The sequence below is a fragment of the Astyanax mexicanus genome, chromosome 10, assembly GCF_023375975.1.
Source record: "Astyanax mexicanus isolate ESR-SI-001 chromosome 10, AstMex3_surface, whole genome shotgun sequence".
NCBI classification, from domain to species: Eukaryota; Metazoa; Chordata; class Actinopteri; order Characiformes; family Acestrorhamphidae; genus Astyanax; species Astyanax mexicanus.
This window is the reverse complement of record NC_064417.1, coordinates 17,968,356-17,987,996: the sequence shown is the minus strand read 5'-3', so window position 1 is coordinate 17,987,996 and position 19,641 is coordinate 17,968,356. Positions and strand designations below refer to the sequence as shown.

Below are 19,641 nucleotides of genomic sequence, written 5' to 3'. Positions count from 1 at the left end.
TGTTATTTTACTTTCAGTACTTCAGTACTACATTTTGCAAGAAACTTCTTGCAATACTTAGGTACAAAAATATTGAATACTTTAGTACTTCCATTTAGAAGAACACTTCAACTTCAACATCTCAAGTCACTTTTTTGATAGGGCACTTTTACTTTTACTCAAGTCTGGATTCTTTAGTACTTGGATGTCTGGACATTAGTCAAGTTTACTAAAATAAATACTAATTTTCCTCAAAGGTGTCAAAAGAATTAACATTCATCACTCAGGTAGAAATATACACACTAGAGTTTAAATACTTCTGTAGAAGTTAAAGTAACTCCAGCTTTTAACTCAAGTTTCAAAACTACTTAATGTATACAAGAAAAAAACATTTGCGATGCACTAGACTCCCTGTTTCAGCGCATATATGTCCATTGAAAACAAATGCATTTTATTACAATGCAAATATATTTTTAAAAAAGCATAGTTGGGACATTTCACTCAGGTTTATTTGATTAACTGACACAGATCATCTCCAGATTAGGCTACATATGTCTGATATGTTCTTGTGACATGTGCAGGTGTGATGGAACGTATATGGAAGTAAAACAGTCTCAACAGACTTTAAAATTTAAAAGCACTTGAATTTTTAGCACTGAATTCTTTTGTATTGAACTATTGAATGTGATTTGTTTTGCCTCTGAATTAAACACTTGATTTTATCAATCTGTAATTTTTACTTGTTTTATTTCAATGTGTTTTTTATTTGTATTTATTAATTGTTTAATTAATTAATTATTAATATATTTTGGTTTATTTCTTTTTAAATTAAAATAAAACAAGTGAAAATTATATATTAAAAAAATGAATGTCGTCAAAATCAGAGATGTCATTTGTTTGGCATTTTTGTGTGAGTTCAGATCCTATCTATGCTTTAAAATATTTTTTTCATAACAAATCCATAATATTTAAGTTAATACACATTTTAGTTGAGTCCCTGTTTTTTTTACTCATAAAAGATTACCCCATCTAAAACATCTGGAAGGTTCTACAAGTCACATCTACAACAGGAAATTACATCAGCTGGTTCTTCTGAAGATCATGGGAAGACCAAAAATAAGTTCCCTTGTTTGTTTTTCTGAATATTTGATTTTATTTGATTTTATGACTGAGGAGGTAAATCTCAACGCTCATTACTGTTACCTAAATTAATTCTCAGATCCAATTTGTTTATTGTCAAAACTTAAATTTTGGTAAAATCACTAGAATGTGCTGATTGTCCTCATGCTATTAGCATAGTCACCATTTAGCTATTTTTTATGTTTCTGCTAATTTTAAGCTAAAAACTCAGTCCTGTTATTTTCATTCCTGTTACTTAAAACATAAAAAGTAACAGGAAGGAGTGCCAGTAACAGGAGTGAGTTCCAGGAATGAGTGCCATTAACAAACGTGATTTTTTTTTTGTCATAAATATCAATTATTCAAAAACACATGTAATCATTTGTGTAAAATAAATACTTTATTGAGAGAAAATCAAAGGAATTAGTGGAATTGCTTTTAAACATGCATTTTAAATGTCACATACATTTTGTAACCATCTTCGGTTTGGAAACATTGTAAAAAATTAAGGTGCCTGAGACTGACCAATACATGTTTTGAATAGTTAAATATATGTGTTATTAGATTCAGAGTTGAAAAAAGATTTTTTAAAAATCTGTTTAATTTGGAGTTACAACCCATTCGGTGGAATGGCCCATATGTTTATACTTCTCATCCAACCACAATCAAATCCATTATATCTGGATGGAGAAATATACCTGGATAGTTATTTTTTGTTGAATGAAAAATAATTACTACAGTGAAGTATAGATAAGCAACATTTATACTTAAGTAAGGTAACAAAGACATTTTACTTCATTATTTGTCACCTTTGGTTTAGAAATACTGTAAAACAAAGACATCTTTATAAACTAAAAAAACGTACAAAGTATGTGAACTTAATAATAAATAATAAAAAAGAAGGGCTTCCTGTTTCTACATTATTACAGTAAAACATTTGGGTTCCTACAGTTAAAGAAAAACATCTAATAGTGTAATAAGGAAAAACGTATGAAGTGCCACAGTTAAATAAAACACAGTGACAGGGCAGAAAATGCGTTCAGTCTTCCGTGTTTATCTTCTGTAACTTTCTCGAAGTTTCGAGGTCTTCCAGATGGGGAGTCGCGTGGAGGAGCTGTGATGATGAGCTAAATAAACACGTGGGAGGAATCACGTGGTATGATGTGAGTCAGAGAGTCAGGTGACCTCGCGGCTCCTCACCTCATCATCATCCAGCAGGACAGCGGGCTTTTCCGCCCTGCCCGAGAAAAACACCGCGATACAGGCGCTTCTACAGGCTGCAGGGTGGAGCTGCTTATCCACCGAACATTCTTACCTCCATAAAATAATGATTCAGCCAGAATCACAAGCTGCTCCACTGTAAACTGTTTATTCAGTCTCAGTGTGTTACAGCTGTTCAATAGACCTTCACTGAATGTTTTTATTTAATAAAAACATGTAGCTAAATGATACTTTTAATAAATAATAACATTTTAAACGATATTTATAATTTATAGTGTACCTAATACATCCACAAAACGTATAAAGCTGTGCAAAAATTATGTTAAATTATATTGTGGGACTGCTAATATATAAATAACTATATAAAACAACTGTGGGGAATATTTGCTTTTTAGTATACTTAAGTATTAAAGGTAAAAACTGAAAATGTGGTTTATTATGGCCGTAGTGTGTTATTTCAATTGTTGTAATAAGAATAAGTTAAAGTTCATGTTCATGTATTATTGTGTTTTTATATCATAGAGTAGTATAATATAACATATATCCTAAAATATACAGCTTGTATAATATTCTTAGATTCTAATCTTTCTTATACTAAGACAGAAGATATACAATGAATGTGAATTTGGTAGATGTTTACAAGCACAAATTTACAAACTCGCTAATACCTATAGAGCTAATATGAAAATAAAACTTTGATTAAACACAAAAAGTACTACAACAAACACTAGGGATGTGGTGACTTGTGAGATTGTGGGATCTTAAACAAGGTTGTGGATTAAATATTTAAATATGCTAAGCAGTCACATTGGGGCCCTTAATCAAGACAATTAACTTTCTCTTCTTTTCTGTGTCAGTGTAAATAATGTTTTAAAGGTCTATATAACTATAACTTAGTGCAATGATTTTAATAGTTTAATAAAGGTTCTTTACACTCACACTCAGACCAGCTGGTCAATCAGAAAAACATCCCCTCTGCTGGCCAGGAGGCTAGTTAACAAGCTACCCTACCACCGGGTTTGTACAATGCACACTGTACTCAGTGTTTGCTGTACATTGTGTACTTCATATTAATATTGTTAGTTCCACATCTTCAGTGTTGTCCCATAAAATGATATAATGAAATACTTACAAAAAATGTGAGGGGCTTGCTTACTTACTTTTGTGAGTAAAATAATAAATTATTAAATAATTTTTTACATAAATACATACAAAATTGACCAGATGTATTTTATAGCTCACACTTTTGCTTTGCTAGATTAACTTAAAATCAAACAATGTACTGCAAATTCGTGTGTGTGTGTGTGTGTGTGGCCTCTTTAGGAATCTTAGGAAAGAGTGAGTCGAATGAAATAGTTGCGACACTGAGGTTTGGAACATCCCCATCTAGGTTTGGTATGCGGTTATATTTAACAGAAAGGTCACAGAAAGAGTCATAATCACAGTTTATTTTAATCTGTTTTTACTGTGCTTTGGAAACTGTCAGTATTTTGGTTCATACCTTTATCACCGTGTTTCTATCTCAGTGGCCCCAGACACTGTTTTCATTAATCTGCTACTGACAGTAAACCCTCTGATTTACCACAAGACCAGTATATTAGATTAAATGTCTTTGGGGAAACCTAAACAAAGCTTTAGCAGTTTCCAAAAGCTTGGAATTTAATCCTTCTCACACAATTGCATAACCTAGATGAACAATCAAGTCAGCCCACTTGTGTTTCAGCGCATGTGAATTACAGAATGTTCTGAGGGTCACTGTTCCAGTTACTATTTAAAAAAAGAGCATTTTAGAACACAATTTAACCTACAGAATTTCATGCATCTGCTCAGCTAATAAAATGTGTGTGTTATGATGAGTGCTGTCACTCATCATTTTTGAAGTTTAATTAAATACCCCAGCCATAAGAGCTATTTTATTAAGAACCTTTAAACTGGTAGGAAACGTTACACGAAGTTCTATAAAAGGTTTTGCACAGTCACACATCTCTATTGTAATCTTTATTCATCTAGTTTTTTGTTACAACTCTTTACTGTGAAGAACCTTTAAATTGTTTCGGAATTTTTATATCAAGTGAAGGTTCTTTTGATTGTTCTTAAGAAAGCAAAGAGTGTTTTCATCAGATGCAAAAACAGATAAAGATGTGTTTGTAGAATCACACCTATCTGTTGTCACAAATAAACATATTCATATCAATATTGTGTAATTCCTTCTATAAAACATTGTTTAAAAACATGAAAAGTGCCCACCACAGTGAGTTAATCAGAGTGGGTAGTTTTTTTTAGAACTTTGCATTTCCCACCAAACTTCCCATGGCTTTGTTTACATCACAATCACGTAATAATGGAGAAGCTTTGACAAATTGTTGGATACTTTAGTTTCATGATGGACGGCATCACTGTGGCATTTTGTTTACTTCAGTGTATTAATTATTTGGAAAAGTGTCCAAATACTTTTGTAACTAACCTTCCTACACACACACAACTTGTTTGAACTTGTTTTGGTTAAATCTGGTTACAGAAATCCTACCCAGCAGCATATGTTACTCTACAGGTGTGTTACTATTTGTGCTAGTCATTGTGACACAGCACTTCACACATATCATCTTGCATGAATGAGAGCTTTAGGAGAGCACAGGTTGGAAATGGCTATGTTGATCTAATACTGAACAAATCACACAGTATTTCACTTTAAACAGGGTGATTGCATCAGCATTGAAAGGTGGATTAAACCAGAATAATCTAGAACAACCAAACCAAACAAGCACAGATCACACAGGCTGGGTTAATGCCAAACCAAATGACTGCTGTTAATACTGGAGGTCTAAGTTAATTAGTGCACATGCCCAAATGTTGGAAAAGCTGTTAAATTACACCATGTTATTAAATCACAACATATTCTAATACATTACACCAGGTTATACCTACAGCTGTCTGTGTCCTGGCCTTGAATACAAAGCAGCAGCGCTGCTGTCATTTTCAGCTTTCTGAAGCTTATAGTGGTTATGACTGTGTGGCTGGAAGATGTGTTCATTCAATAATGTGGTAAACTCTAAGGCCTTAGGTTTGTGGTGTTGTTCATTCCTGTTAAATGTCCTTCTATCTCTGCAAGGGATCTTTGCTTTTTGCTGACGCAGTTTGTTTGGCCAATGCTGTCATGTTTTTCAAGACTGTTTCCCATGAAACATGAAATTAGTTTGTGTCTATTGCCCTTGTAATTCAGACAGACACTAACAATCAGGTGTCCTTAGAAGCTGCTTTAGTATCAGTAGATATCAGTTATATTATCATATTTAAAGATGAATAATTAGTCATATTACAAGTATAACATTTCCATAATGTAATATAGTTACATGTTGTAAATTATTGATGTGAAATGTTTGGCTTGCTGTTTACTTTAGCTACCCCGCCACCACCACCCGCAGCGGCAAGACCCGTAGAATTAGAAGGAAAACGTGGCGACACCCCTGTTTCTCCCTAGTGTTGCATAATGCACCTTATAAAACGGTACGCCTTATGTATGAAAATAGATCAGAAAACAGACGTTCATCAATAGTGCGCCTTGTAATCTGGTGTGCCTTATAGTGCAAATACTGTATTTATAGAGATCTAAAACCAAACATTTCTTAAATAAATATTTATACTTATCAAATGTACATGAATTAGCATTTATACTAGTCAGAAATATTTTTTCCAGGTTTATTTATTATTTTTTTCATGTAATAATGCAGAACAAAATCCAATCCAATCAAATAAGTCTAAGCAAAAATAGAGGGAAAAATACAAAAAAGGTACGCTGAAAAAAAGAATACTAAAAAAAGAAACATAAATAACATAATAGATAGAAAAACACAATCATACAATAAATATTCAACAGTTACTCAGGAATAACAAAGGATTGTAAGGTCCTCACATATACAAAGAACGGTTCCCACATTTTCTTAGGTGCTCAGCGAGCCTCTAATGGTGTACCTGATTTTCTCCATTTTGACACATTAGTAAGAAATAGTTTATGTTATAAGGATATGTTGTGCTGTGACTAGTTAGAATGGTTTTATAAATTAATGGGTCTGATATTATTACTAACAAACATTTTATAGATGAATCTTTAACTCTGAACGATTCTACTAGTAAAAATAGCATTACAGGGTTTTGTAATTTGAAGTGTTGGTAGTAAAATTAGTTTTACTTTAGTTTAACTGATTTTAGGTTAAAAAGGCGCTGTATGCACAGTGACAGAGACATGTCCTCGGTGGTGATATCAGGGGGAAATCCCCGGGTGGAAAGTGCTGTGTCATTCCTCGGCCTTTAACATCCCCCCTGTGCTTGGCCCCGCCCACCCCCCCCCCCCCCACCCCGCGCTGTTGTACTGCCTCTGATCACAATAACACGCCGTGAGCTTTGTCCGCCTGTCAAGAAGCACTTAGCCCCGCCCCCCAGGACCCAGGCCGTGTTTCCGATTGGGCGGCTGGGCGGTATAAAAGCTGCGGCTGAGCGGGAGGGCAGGATCGGAGAGGAGCCGCGGCTGCAGGAGGCGTGACGCTCAGCTGACTGCTGATTTAAAGGGAAGTGAATTTCTGCTGCGCAACAAACCCCACAGCCCGACTTCTTGATCCGCAGCAGTTTGTGTCGCGGGAGAAAAAGACGCGAAAATGTCGATGACCGTCAAAGCTTACCTCCTGGGGAAGGAGGACAGCCACAGGGAGATTCGGCGCTTCGCCGTCGACCAGGACGTGTCGACAAGTTTCGAGTACCTGAGCCGCAAAGTGGTGGATGTTTTTACCAACCTCCGGAATGCCACATTCCAAATGTACTACAAAGGTAAGTTAGGACTTTAATACAGAAATAATCTCTTTAACTAGATAAAGTTATAATAGTGTGGGGTTACACAGGCTGGGCTCCTTCCTCCAGTGTTTGGTTTAATGGGACTTTAACCTGAATGGGTTATTTATTAACCGGCCAACCGAGGCCTTAATACCACCTTATTACACTGTAACTAATTCTTAGTTACTTAGCGAGGTTAGCTAATGGGCATCGTGTAATCTGGTTAAATCTGAGCTATAGCCTCTTTTCACTATTACACTATGACATTATGACTTTGGTCTGGTTATAAAACTATACCTTAAACAAGTTTATTTTGTGTATATATATAACTGAAGTGCCCCCTGCTGTATGTGTATATATATATATATATATATATATATATATATATATATATATATATATATAGTATATATGTAATGACAGTAAGCTATAATTAAGTTTACAGTATAATTATAATGTGTTTTAAGGTTTTTAGATAGCTAATATTCTAACTTCAGTATAAAGAAACAGACAGTAAGCTAGGTTAGCTAGTTCATGTTCATGTTCATCAGCATATTATATCAACACAGGTTCAGCTGCTCAGACTTGTTTTCCTTCATTGTTTCTGGTTGTGTGTCGACTCCACCCTTGTAATGGAAATACACCTAATTAAGCTCAAACAGAGTTTTGTGTTTAAATCTCTAAATGAGATGTTTTACAGCATTTCAGCATATTTTCATGATATATATATACATACATACATTTATACATATATGTACAGTGGCAGTATTTGCCCTCTTACAGATTTCTTTTGAATTTTTGTCATACTTACATTTTTCAGATGATCAAATTTTTATATCAAACAAACTATCCAAACCAATCTAGCCCTTTGTAAAAAAAAGTGTTTGTCCCCCATAAATTAACTGATTAATCACACTTTGGAAAGCTGAGTTCAATTTCACTATCCACAACCAGGCGTGATTATTGCCAGACCTGTAGAATTAAGAACACTGAACCTTCCCAGGAGTGGCCGGCAGACCGAAATTATTGCAAAATGGCATGGACAACTCATCCAGGAGGTCACAAAATAACCTAAAACAACATATAAAGAAGTGCAGGTCTCACTTCCCTCAATTAGATCAGTATTAATGATATAATAATGAGAAAGAGACTGGTCGAAAGTTGTACCCATGGAAGAGTTCCAAGGCAAAATACACTGCTGACCAAAAAGAACAGCCCGTCTCACATTTTTCAAAAAACATCTTGGAGACTTTGGACAAATGTTCTTTGCACTGATGAGACAAAAGTGGAACTTTTTGGAAGGTTTGTATCCCTCTACAAATGGCGTAAAACTAACACATAATTTTAGTAAAAAACATCATCCTGAATGTAAAACATGGTGGTGGTAGTATGATGGTCTGGGGCTGCTTTGCTCCTTCAGAACCCGGAAAACTTGCTGTAACAGATGGAACCAGGAATTCTGTTGTTTACTAGACAGTCCTGAATGAGAATGTACAGCCAACTGTTCATGACCTCAAGCTCAGGCGTACCTTGGTTCTGCAGCAGGACAATAACCTGAAGCACACAAACAAGTCCACCCCTGAAAGTCTCTAAAAAAAACAAAACAAAATGAAGGTTTTGGAGTGGTCTAGTCAATATCTGATTAAGATGCTGTGGCATGATATTATACAGGCTGTTCATGCTCGAAAACCCTCCAATGAGGCTGAATTAAAATAATTTAATTTAATTCAGTCTTTTACACAGAGATGTGAAAGACTCATTGCAAGTTATCAGTAAAGCTTGATTGCAGTTGTTACCGCCAAGGGTAGTGCAACAAAGTTATTAGGCTTAGGGGTAAAAAAAAAATCACGAAAGGCTAAAATGGTTTGAATAGTTTTTTCCTTTAATAAATAAAATTATAATTTAAGTTTTATATTTATTCAGGTAATATTAAAGTTTGTTTAATAATTAGAAAAATATTAGAAACTCATTTCCGCTTTTCTCTTGTCCTTCAGATGAGGATGGTGACATGATTGCCTTCTCCACTGATGATGAGCTCATGATGGGATTGACTCTGGTGAAGGAAGACACCTTCCGTCTCTTCATTAAGGGTAAGTTGCATAAGAATGCAAACGGTTGTTTGTGAATCTTACATAAAGATTTTATTAAGAACATTTTGGCAAACATTCAGTGTGAGAATCTGTGGAAATGCTTGATATCATCTGATCAGACCTAAAACCTAAAGCATAAAACCAGTTTTAATCCTTTTTTCACAGTTAATAACCTTCTTAATAATAACCTGTTTTTTTTTTTGTTTTTTTGTTTTTTCAGAAAAAAAGGAGCACAAGCGTGACTTCTCTCCACATGGGTTTCCAGGGTTTTCCTTTGGCCATCCTCCAGGACCACATCACATGGGGCCACCTGGGCACCATCATGGTGGACATCATGGCGAACATCATGGGGGACATCATGGAGGACATCACGGAGGACATCATGGTGGGCCCCATGGACCACCTCCAAATGGACCACCTCCACATATGGGCCCACCTCCACACCAAGCTCCCCCCATGATTCACCCTGGTGTGACCTGTGATGGATGTGAGGGCCAAGTGGCTGGAACTCGCTTCAAGTGCACTTTGTGCCCAGATTATGACCTTTGCTCCACCTGCCAGGCCAAGGGCCTCCACAAGGAACATCCTCTCCTGCCCATTTTCCATCCCATGGCCAACATGTTTGAGGTAACCTTACATTTAAGGAGATACTTTTTATTGGCAGTTGGTTGGTTGTTTTTTCCCTCTACTTATCTGTTTATTAAAAACTCAACAACTCCTTTTTCTCACTCAGTGGTTCCCACGTGGTGGGAAGTTTTGGCGCAAGATGAGGCACTGCATGTGGGCTGGTGCTCAGGCCCAGGCCCAGGCCCAGGCTCAAAACCAGAACCAAAACCAGCCTCAACCAGGTCCATCTGGAACTCAGCCCAGCTCCCAGGAGGAAAACATGCAGGATGACCAGGCCCAAAATGGTAAGTTAATGTTAGACAAAAAGCACCTTTTCAACAACTAAACTTGTTGAAAATGTGAGCTCTCTCTCAAGACTTATCCCAATGTATTTCATTATCTGACTGGTGAGCTTTACCCGGAATAACTGATCCACTTACAATAAGAAGCTAGGTCAGGTCTGTCACGGTTCTAGGGCTGCACAAGTTTGGAAATTATCATTCCAGTTGTTTTATTTTATTACTAAAATACAGGAATTATCAGCAGAGGTACATAATCCAACATGTCAGGATATTAATAATGCACTCTGTATCAAAAGACTGCAGACTGGGCAGAGACAATCTGTTTCTGGTAGATTTATCATAGATAGTAAGAAGAGTATGGATTTATTTTTGTATTAAGTAGCAAAAATGTTGTAACAGTTCATTTAATTTGCCTTAAATATATTGCAGGTCATGTGATGTAAATATTGCACTTGCTTTCATTGCACTGATGATGCTGAAAATATATATTGCGCAGCCCTAGATTGATCTTTTATTAACTCCTCCTTTAACCACTTCTTTTCATATATAGGAGCTCCTAACTCTGCCCAGGCCAACATGGAGTACCTTAAGAACATTGGCGAGGGTGTAGCTGCTATGCTAAGTCCCCTTGGTAGGTGCTCAATTAACCATACTGTCTCTGCATATATTGTGTCTTCTAAAGCGAACTTATTCTAATAGGATAAACCTCAGAGCCCAGTGGGTCACCTGTACATTTGTTTAACAAATAAACTCATGTCTCCACAGGTATAGATGTGGACATTGATGTGGAACATGATGGGAGAAGGGCCAAAGTGACACCGACTCCTCCTGCTACAAGCGGTCCTTCAAGTGGCCGAAGTGATGGTGGTTCAGGAGGTCTCCTTTCCAGGGGTGCAGATGGGGGTCCGATGAGTTCTTTTAGCACAGGCAGCACCACTGAGGGGGGGAAGGTAAATAAACGTAACATGTACACAGTTTGCCAGTGTGTGAAGATGGATAGATGAATTAATAGATGGCATAAATGTTTGCATTGTTTAGATAACTGTTACTAATAATGGAATAATCTCTATTCTGTTGCTTTCACAGGAGCAGAGTAATGATGAGGAATGGACTCATCTGAGCTCAAAGGAAGTTGATCCATCTACAGGAGAGCTGCAATCACTCAGAATGGAGGTGGATAGCCAGGGAGTGGTGGAGGATCCCCCTGCCCCTCTCAGCACCAACTCCACCACTAACCAAGGTCCCACTGGTCTGCGTGAAGCTGCCCTCTACCCACACCTGCCCCAAGGTATGGTACAAAAAGCTGATTAGGCACTAAAAGTTACATGTAGTTCTAGTACAGAATGTTTTGGCACGGATTAGATAAACACTCTAAATACAGATCGGATTACACAAACACTTCATAAGGTGGATTTAAGCTAAATTGTAGAAGTGCACACACATGCACCACCACGCATTCGACTTACAAACTGCAGCCTGGTCTAATTTAGTAGTAATTTAGTTACTACTACTAATTTAGACCGGGCTACTAATTTAGTAGTAGCCCGGTCTAATTTAGTAGTAATTTAGTAACTTCAAGATTTGCAAATTCCCAACAATCTCATCAATCAGATTTCAGTCTGACCAACACATTTGAAAACCAAGTGTTAAATGCATAGGGTTGAAATCTCATCAGTAACCACATTCCAGGTGCATGAACTGGCCCGGTGTAAACAGTGTATCTATGATGCTTTTGATTGAAAATCGAACCCAGCATCACATTTCAAACCTTACCCACAGTCTACTCTGCCCTCTACTCTTCCCTTTTAGATGCAGACCCTCGGCTGGTGGAGTCCCTGTCCCAGATGCTATCCATGGGCTTCACAGACGAAGGTGGCTGGCTGACCAGGCTGCTCCACACTAAGAACTACGACATTGGTTCAGCCCTGGATACCATCCAGTACTCCAAACCACCTGGTCCACGAAAATGAAGGGCAGCAACAGCTCCGTAAAATAGGGGTTATAGTAACTGAATCATTTTGAAGACCCCATGCTAGCACTATTGCAATCTCTACCAACTCTGCCTTTCCTACATAACTGATTCCTTTTATAATGTTGACAATAGAAATTACTCAGGCATTTTGAAGAAAATTGATTTCTAACATTTTATTGTCAATATTTTTCTGTAAAGAGATACAGCATGGCACTGAAACATTTAATAACTACTAACAACAAAACAGAGAATGCCATGAATAAGAATGTTTCATAAATTGGCTATAATTTTATACAAACATAACACAGAAATGTTTTAGTCTTATTTCCTGAATTGGTAAGATGAAAACACAAATGTCTAAAACAAATGTTTCTGCATATCTCAAATGGTATAATTTACTTTAAGATGTTATGAAATATATATAGGAGTATTTTGTTAGTCACAATGAATAGGAATGATGGTTATATTCTTTCACACTTTCCTGCCCTGTCTGTCAAATAAAACAAAATCTGTCTGCAAGAATCTTGTGTTTGTATGGATTGTTTCAATGTACATAAACATAACACCAGACCCTCAATTTCTTTTATCATCTGTTAAAACAAAACCTACAAGCCTTCCAATGAAAGGTTTACACAATTAAGTAAGAATTTATTTAAGGTCATTGTGGACCATTTTAATGTGTTTGCTTGTATAAAATAATGATGGGTAGCTGGTATTTATATATTATGTAATTAAAAGAAACACTCACTCTCAGTACATATTGAGTATTGCAAATATTTCATAACAATCCCAGGTTAAAATGAGTCATCAAAATCCTCATTTGTCTGAAAAAATGTGCTGAGAGAAAGAGCAGGACATGGCTTCATAACTGGTGGGAGTTGAAAACACACAGGGCTGTGAGCAACATCAGGCTTTGATGTATAAGGAAGAGGACTGTTGGAAGTCATCCCAGTAATACACTGGCTCAGTTTCTCAAAAACCCTTGTACTCCTATTTTTAAGGTCAAGCACCTCATCCAGTGAAGCTCTTGCACAAACTCCTGCATCACTCTTCAAATGGCCTGTAGTTTTAAGTGTAACTGTGGGAACAGCCATAAAAGGTTCTGATGGTGATTGGGCTACTACAGAATCAGGTGCCCCAGAAATCATCTGAGCACAAGCATCCTCTTCCATTTCATCCTTCTCCTCCTCAGCAGAGGCTGTAGTAAGAAACTGAGCCCACCTGGAGCTTACAGCTTCAGTCTTTGTTTCACTGGACCTCTGAAAAGAGGATGATGGCAGAATTAAATCGCTGGCAGATGAAGAGAGGAGATGCTCTGTGGTTAACTCTTCACAAGGCTGCTTATATTCTCCAGTGTAGCATCCACCATGAGCACTTGCATCTCTGTACACATCAACTTGTTTAGAGATCAGTGTTGAAACTGGGAGACTGCAAACAGATGAAATTGATGATTTGGAGAACCCGGTAGTGATTAAAGACTCTTTTGAGGAACATTCTGGAGCAGGTGATGATTTGAATGATCCTCCACGCCGATGTAGCTGAAGTAATAAGAAAAATAAATTTGTAATTTGTCTCCTACCTCAACTAAAATTTGTCAATACTCTCATCTGGAATCAGGAGATTTGTGGTGGGCCTCTCCATAGTAGGGTTGGACAATATGACAATATTAATAATCATCATGATACATTTTATTTTTGGGGATTTCATCTGTGCTTAAAGAACACTGATCAATAGTATGTTTCATTACAGAAAGAGTTGTTATTCTATTTAATGGCCAGTTGGATAAAGTGCAGCAATACTTTATTGTATTGAAAGGTACAGTGGAATGAAAATTTGGGCACCCCTGATAATTTATTTGATTTTCCTTTATAAATCATTGGTTGTTTGGATCAGCAATTTCAGTTAAATATATCATATAGCAGATGGACATATAGATATTTGAGAAATTAAATTAAGTTTATAGAATTTACAAAAAATGTGCAATAATTCTTTAGACAAAATTAGGCCCCCCAACGAAAAATTACATCAATATTTAGTAGTAAATCTGTGGGTTGACTATAAATGTTCTCGCCATCCTTAGCCTCTGCTAATCTGAGATTTTTCTAGACCTGCCACTTCAGGTCTTAACTAGAACTGTGTCTTTGATCTTCCATTTCCTCACTATGTTCCTCACAGCAGAAACTGAAACTTGTTTTCAGGTCATTTGAGATTTTTTTTGTTGTTGAGGAAACTATGTTTCCACTCTTCAGAGAAGATACAAAGAGAAAAAAACTTGCAGTTGGCTCCTTAACCCTTTCTCATAATTGGATTCACCTTTGTATGTAGTTCAAGGGTCAACAAGCTTACCAAACAATTTTTGTGTTACAATAATTAGCGCTAAAGTATTTAAATTAATAAAACGATAAGGGTGCTTAAATTTATGCCCCTGCCTAATTTTGCTTAATAAATTATTGCACACTTTCTGTAAATCCTATAAACTTATAGGATATAATTTCCCTTTTCAAATATCACAGTGTTTATCTGCTATATAATTTATTTAACTGAAATTGCTGATCCAAACAATCAATTATTTATAAAGGAAAATCATAAATTAACAGGGGTGCCCAAATTCTTCACTCCACTGTATATGGATAGCAGTTTTTAAAATTTGCTGATACTGGTGCATTCTGTCTTATTAAACCATGCCATTAAAATATCATGATGATTATCACAGACTGTGAAAAAAAATCATCCATTTTCACTAGCATTTTGGATCAATGTGCTGGCTGCAAAAATTGTGTGAGACACCACATTTAATTTAGATCTTTCAGTTATGTCCAGCATTGCAGAAAATACAGTTGCAAGCTCATAATGCAATGCATTTACAGTTTCTGATCAGTTTGATGAGCAACAAAACTGATGTATATGTAATCGTCTGAGACATTTACCTGAAAAGGTGATACCTTGGCTTTCAAATGAACAGGGTCAGCATCAGGTTCCTCATCCTCACCAACTGTGTAGCGTCCGCATGTACCCTTTGAGGTGAAGCTATTCTTCCTCTTTCTGCTGGAAAAGCATCCAAGAACAGAAAAGTTTTGTTGTCATTGAAAAAACATGATTCTTATTCATTAACATTTAATTCACATTAATTATTTAATTTACATCCCATTCAATGCATCTGATTATTTTATACCGGCTAAGCACAGAAATCTGAAATTATGAACACACATACTGTGCTTTTAAAGACGGAAGATCTACTGGACTAACCTCATTTTATCACGACTCCTAAACCGGGCTCTCTGTGTGTAAACATTTTCTTCCTCATCTTCATCACCACTTGGCTCATTCTTAGTGAGATCCACATATTTACTCCAACGGCTTTCAGTGGCTTGCTCCTCATCCTGAATGGGGTCAGTAAATAGAAGTGCTGTGAGCATTAGAAATGTGCTCTACTCTTTTATGGTTGCCTTACACTACTGTTAAGAATTAGTTTAAAACTGACAAATGAACTCTACCTGCTGCTCACAGCTTTGAGCCTCATCACCAAAGCCGTCCTCTTCCCTACATTCCTTCTTTTCCTTCCTTAAAAAGAAGTAGATATTGTTACCGGACCTTTTGTTAATAGACCATAATACTGCTGACATGACTTCATATTATACTTTAAAACATATAAGGTGCAAACTTTTTCACCCTTACAAACAACTGTCCAAAAGGAAATCTATTGGTTAATAATCTACACATTGTTCCCTGTTATTCACTACAATCCTAAAAACACATAATATTCTCACGTGAACTGACTTGCTTACCACTGTGCCTGAGCTCTTTCATTTTCCACCTCTAGCAGATCTCCACGTAATGAATTCAGCTTCTGCACATGGCGCCTACAATCTGCGCCTGTTCCTCTGCCATATTCCTGCAAGAATCCAGAACTGGAATTTTACTCTTGAACGTCTTGTACGTATTTAGAAAATATAACGGAACACTACTTTTAGAATAATGATTATGCTCTTCAATGTTAAAATTGTTTAGATAGCCTCTCGAAGAGAAAAAAACTGATTTACAAAATTACAAATGTTTTTCCAAAAGCACGAGCAGACTGATAAATTACTGTGCTGGGGTGGGTTATTGAAGAAGTTCTTAGCATTAAAAATATTCTTAGAAGGAGAGAAAGTGCTCAGTGTGAAGCTTGCTCAACCATGTTAAGATGTTCTTAATGCTTATCTTATTGTTACTGAGCTCTACCAAAGAAGCAGTAGAGGAAAAAAACACTAGGCTGATCAGTAATTTACCTCAATGTTACTGAGGTTACTAAAAAATAAGCAGACTGATAAATCACTGTGCTGATCCGTAATTTATCTGAATGTAACTGAGCTTTACTGAAGAATGAGTAGACTGAAATCACTGAGCTTGTCAGTTAGTTGGCTCCATGTTACTGTGCTCTATGAAATGAGTAAGCAGGTAAATCACTGTAATGACCATTTACCTCTGTGTTATTCAGTTATTTTGATGAATAATTGAATGCATGAAAACATTCCTAACATAATGCAAGAAACTACTCACTTACTTTTATAAGTGACTGTTTTTCCCCACACATCTTGCAAGTCCATTTTTTGCTCTTTTTAACCTGTAATTAAAACAGAATTACAAAAAACATCTAAAACTGAGCATGTGATTTTGTTAATTTTTTGGACAAACACCTAGTTGTACTGCCATATATGACCTCCAAAATTAAGCCTCATAAGATAAGCCTAGCGCACAGGTGAATGAGCTCTTTGTTTAATGACACAGTTCCCTATTTTCTTACGGGTTTGGCACCACAGACCTTTGGAAGCTTATGAAAGAGCCGGTAATGCTTATGTTATATTATCTCCAGCCTAAAAAACTAACCTAACATTAAGTGACTAGTGGATTTTTGTTTTTGGATGTTTGTTTTATTTTTGCAAAAATAGTAACAAATAGCAGCATTTAGAGTTATCAAATAATGCTCTAAAATTTAGGAGTAAAACTGTGTATGAACAATAAAACCTGAACCAGAACTCTAATTTACCTACAGATAAAATAAATTAAGGGCTCCAAATGGTCCAGCAGGCTAAGCGTTGCTCTATAATTAGGAGATCGCCGGTTCGAATCCCATTCTTAGCTTGCCATCAGCTGCCAGAGCCCTGAGAGAGAACAATTGGACTTGTTCTCTCTGGGTGGGTAGATGTCAATTAGCATAAGGTGTCTGTGAGCTGATGTATCAGAAACAAGTCCCTTTCGCTGTGATACTACTTAGTAATGCTGCATCAGCAGCAGTTCAAAAATTGGAGGAGGCATGTGCTAGTCTTCCCCCTCCTGGTGTTAAGGCATCACTAGTGATAGTGGGAGTCCTAATGAGTAGTTTGGGCAATTGGCCCTTTAAATAGTGTAGAAAAATAAATTGTGGGGTAAAATCGTTATATTTCAGTTAAGGATGAATATGGAACTTACTGTCACATAAAAAAAAAGTTCTTTAGAGGTTTATTTACAGATACACAAGCTTGTCTACTAAGATTCCCTCTGGCTCTATCTATAGTTTTGTAAAAATGTACAATCTAAATTATCCCATTTTGGTTACATTAAACAGTAAAGCAATTAATTAATTCAAAAGAGCCCAGAGTCACAGATCCTTTAAAAGCTGTGTAAAACTCCTTACAGCACTCTGTCCTTCACTTTACTCAGTGTATTTTTTGCTTCTACAGGTCTGTTTCAACTATTTTTGTTATGTTTTGCATTCCATGTAACTAGTACTAACATGATTTCAAGAATATAAAATGATATGTTTAGTTATATAAGTTATACAAGTTTTGTTGTAACGTTTCTGTTATATTTAGAGATTTTAACTCTAACATAACCTAACTGCCATGTGCCCTCTTTAGTAAAGTAAAAAAAAGGGCTGTTCAATTCGTTTAACAGATTTAACTTCAGATTTTGTATCAATATTCAGAACTGGGTCTGTGCTCGAATAGGTTAAGAAAATAGTTAATTAACCAAAAGAGCCTGTTGTGTCATATGAGTCACAGACCCTTTAAAAGCTGTGTAAAACTGCTCACAGTACTCTGTCCTTCACTTTAACTCCTGAAATCCTTTAGTGACCTACAAATTAACACCATGAGAGCATCATCATAAGATGAGATGAATAATCATAGGTGTTGTTTGTTCATCTGACCTTATGTAGGTGTACTGGGTTAGTTCTAGAGATAAAACTAGCTTCTTTTAAAAAAGTGTTTTTTGCTTCTTTGGGTCAACAACTGAAATGCTTTATTTCAATGTTTTCGTTCCACAGGACTAGTTCTGACCTGATGTCTACCACAATGTTAAAATACAAGTACATTTATTGATTTTAAAACCCTAAAATATTAACAGTCCTGTGCTCTCTTTATTAAAGTAAGAAAGAATATGAAAGAGCTGTACAGTTAATTCATCTAAAATATTTAATTTTAGATTAGGTATCAATGTTCAGAACTTGATCTGAGCTTAAGAAAACAGCTAATTAAACCAGTAACATTGATGTTTAATTTCCCAGCACAAAGTACTGTCGCTCTGTAAGGGAAACTGTGTAGAATTGTTTTAAACAACCCAGAAGTAAAAAGCTAGAAAAACAACATTATCAGGAAAAACTAGGAGGTGGGTAACCCAGGTGCAGAAAGTAAAAATCCATCCCAGGCTTTTGTACCAACCATCTGAGCTTCAACAGAGCCCAGGCAGTTAGTAAAGAACCCTGGGGTGGATTTTTACTTTCTGGACCTGGGTTACCCACCTCTACGAAAAAAAACACATGAAAACAGAAGAAAAGAAAAAAAAAATAATAATAATATATACATATATATATATGTATATATATACACATATATATATACATACATATATGTATATATATATGTATGTATATATATGTATATATATATATATATAGAGAGAGAGAGAGAGAGAGAGAGTTTTGCGCATGCGCAGAGCCGCTAAGTAGCACACATCGATGGGTAGCACAACACGACAGAACACCGAGGTTATCTAACTAAAGCTTAGCTGGCTGTTACCTGCTGCACTTGAAATGTCTGACAGGAGAAACACCTCAACACCTGAAACTCCTGCACCATGACCGCGCTGTTCCACTGTTAAAGCCTCCAGCAACCAGAGCTCCGCTCGCTCCCTCAGCTAAACACTCAAATCGCGCGGGTCTGCGTCATTACGTCACCACACGTCTTCCGGTTTGTTTGACAACCAGAGGGCGCCCCAGAGTGAGCCCAAAACACAGATATAAATTATTGCACAGTACATATATATATATATATATATATATATATATATATATATATATATATATATATATATATATATATATATATATATATATATATACACACACACACACACATACATGCTTTTCCGTTATCTTTTGTATATATAGATTTATTTTTATTTGTTTGTATATTTTCTTCACCTGTTTCTCTGTCCTGTCCTCTGCGCTGCTATAACATTGCAAATTTCCCCATTGTGGGCTCAATTAAAGATTATCTTATCTTAGTAGTAGTAG

At 36.2% G+C, this 19,641-nt stretch overlaps 2 protein-coding genes across 4 annotated transcripts; one reads left to right on the top strand and one right to left on the bottom strand.

Moving 5' to 3' along the window:
- Positions 1-6,810: 6,810 nt before the first annotated feature.
- Positions 6,811-12,632, top strand: sqstm1 (sequestosome 1). Of its 2 annotated transcripts, XM_007234173.4 has the most exons (8): positions 6,811-7,137; positions 9,135-9,230; positions 9,451-9,857; positions 9,964-10,141; positions 10,689-10,769; positions 10,904-11,088; positions 11,225-11,426; positions 11,948-12,632. In XM_007234173.4, exons 1-8 carry the CDS (start codon positions 6,969-6,971, stop codon positions 12,106-12,108), a joined length of 1,479 nt encoding a protein of 492 aa, XP_007234235.3. In that variant the 5' UTR covers positions 6,811-6,968; the 3' UTR covers positions 12,109-12,632. The 2 variants fall into 2 exon arrangements, with proteins under 2 accessions (XP_007234235.3, XP_049340155.1); XM_049484198.1 differs by lacking the exon at positions 10,689-10,769.
- mrnip (MRN complex interacting protein) lies at positions 12,624-19,306 on the bottom strand. Of its 2 annotated transcripts, none has more exons than XM_022683605.2 (7): positions 19,145-19,306; positions 16,654-16,713; positions 15,896-16,002; positions 15,605-15,671; positions 15,357-15,490; positions 15,038-15,155; positions 12,624-13,648 (listed from the first exon to the last, which is right to left on the bottom strand). In XM_022683605.2, exons 1-7 carry the CDS (start codon positions 19,202-19,204, stop codon positions 12,905-12,907), a joined length of 1,290 nt encoding a protein of 429 aa, XP_022539326.1. In that variant the 5' UTR covers positions 19,205-19,306; the 3' UTR covers positions 12,624-12,904. The 2 variants fall into 2 exon arrangements, with proteins under 2 accessions (XP_022539326.1, XP_022539327.1); XM_022683606.2 differs by having other exon boundaries at positions 15,038-15,152.
- Positions 19,307-19,641: the final 335 nt, after the last annotated feature.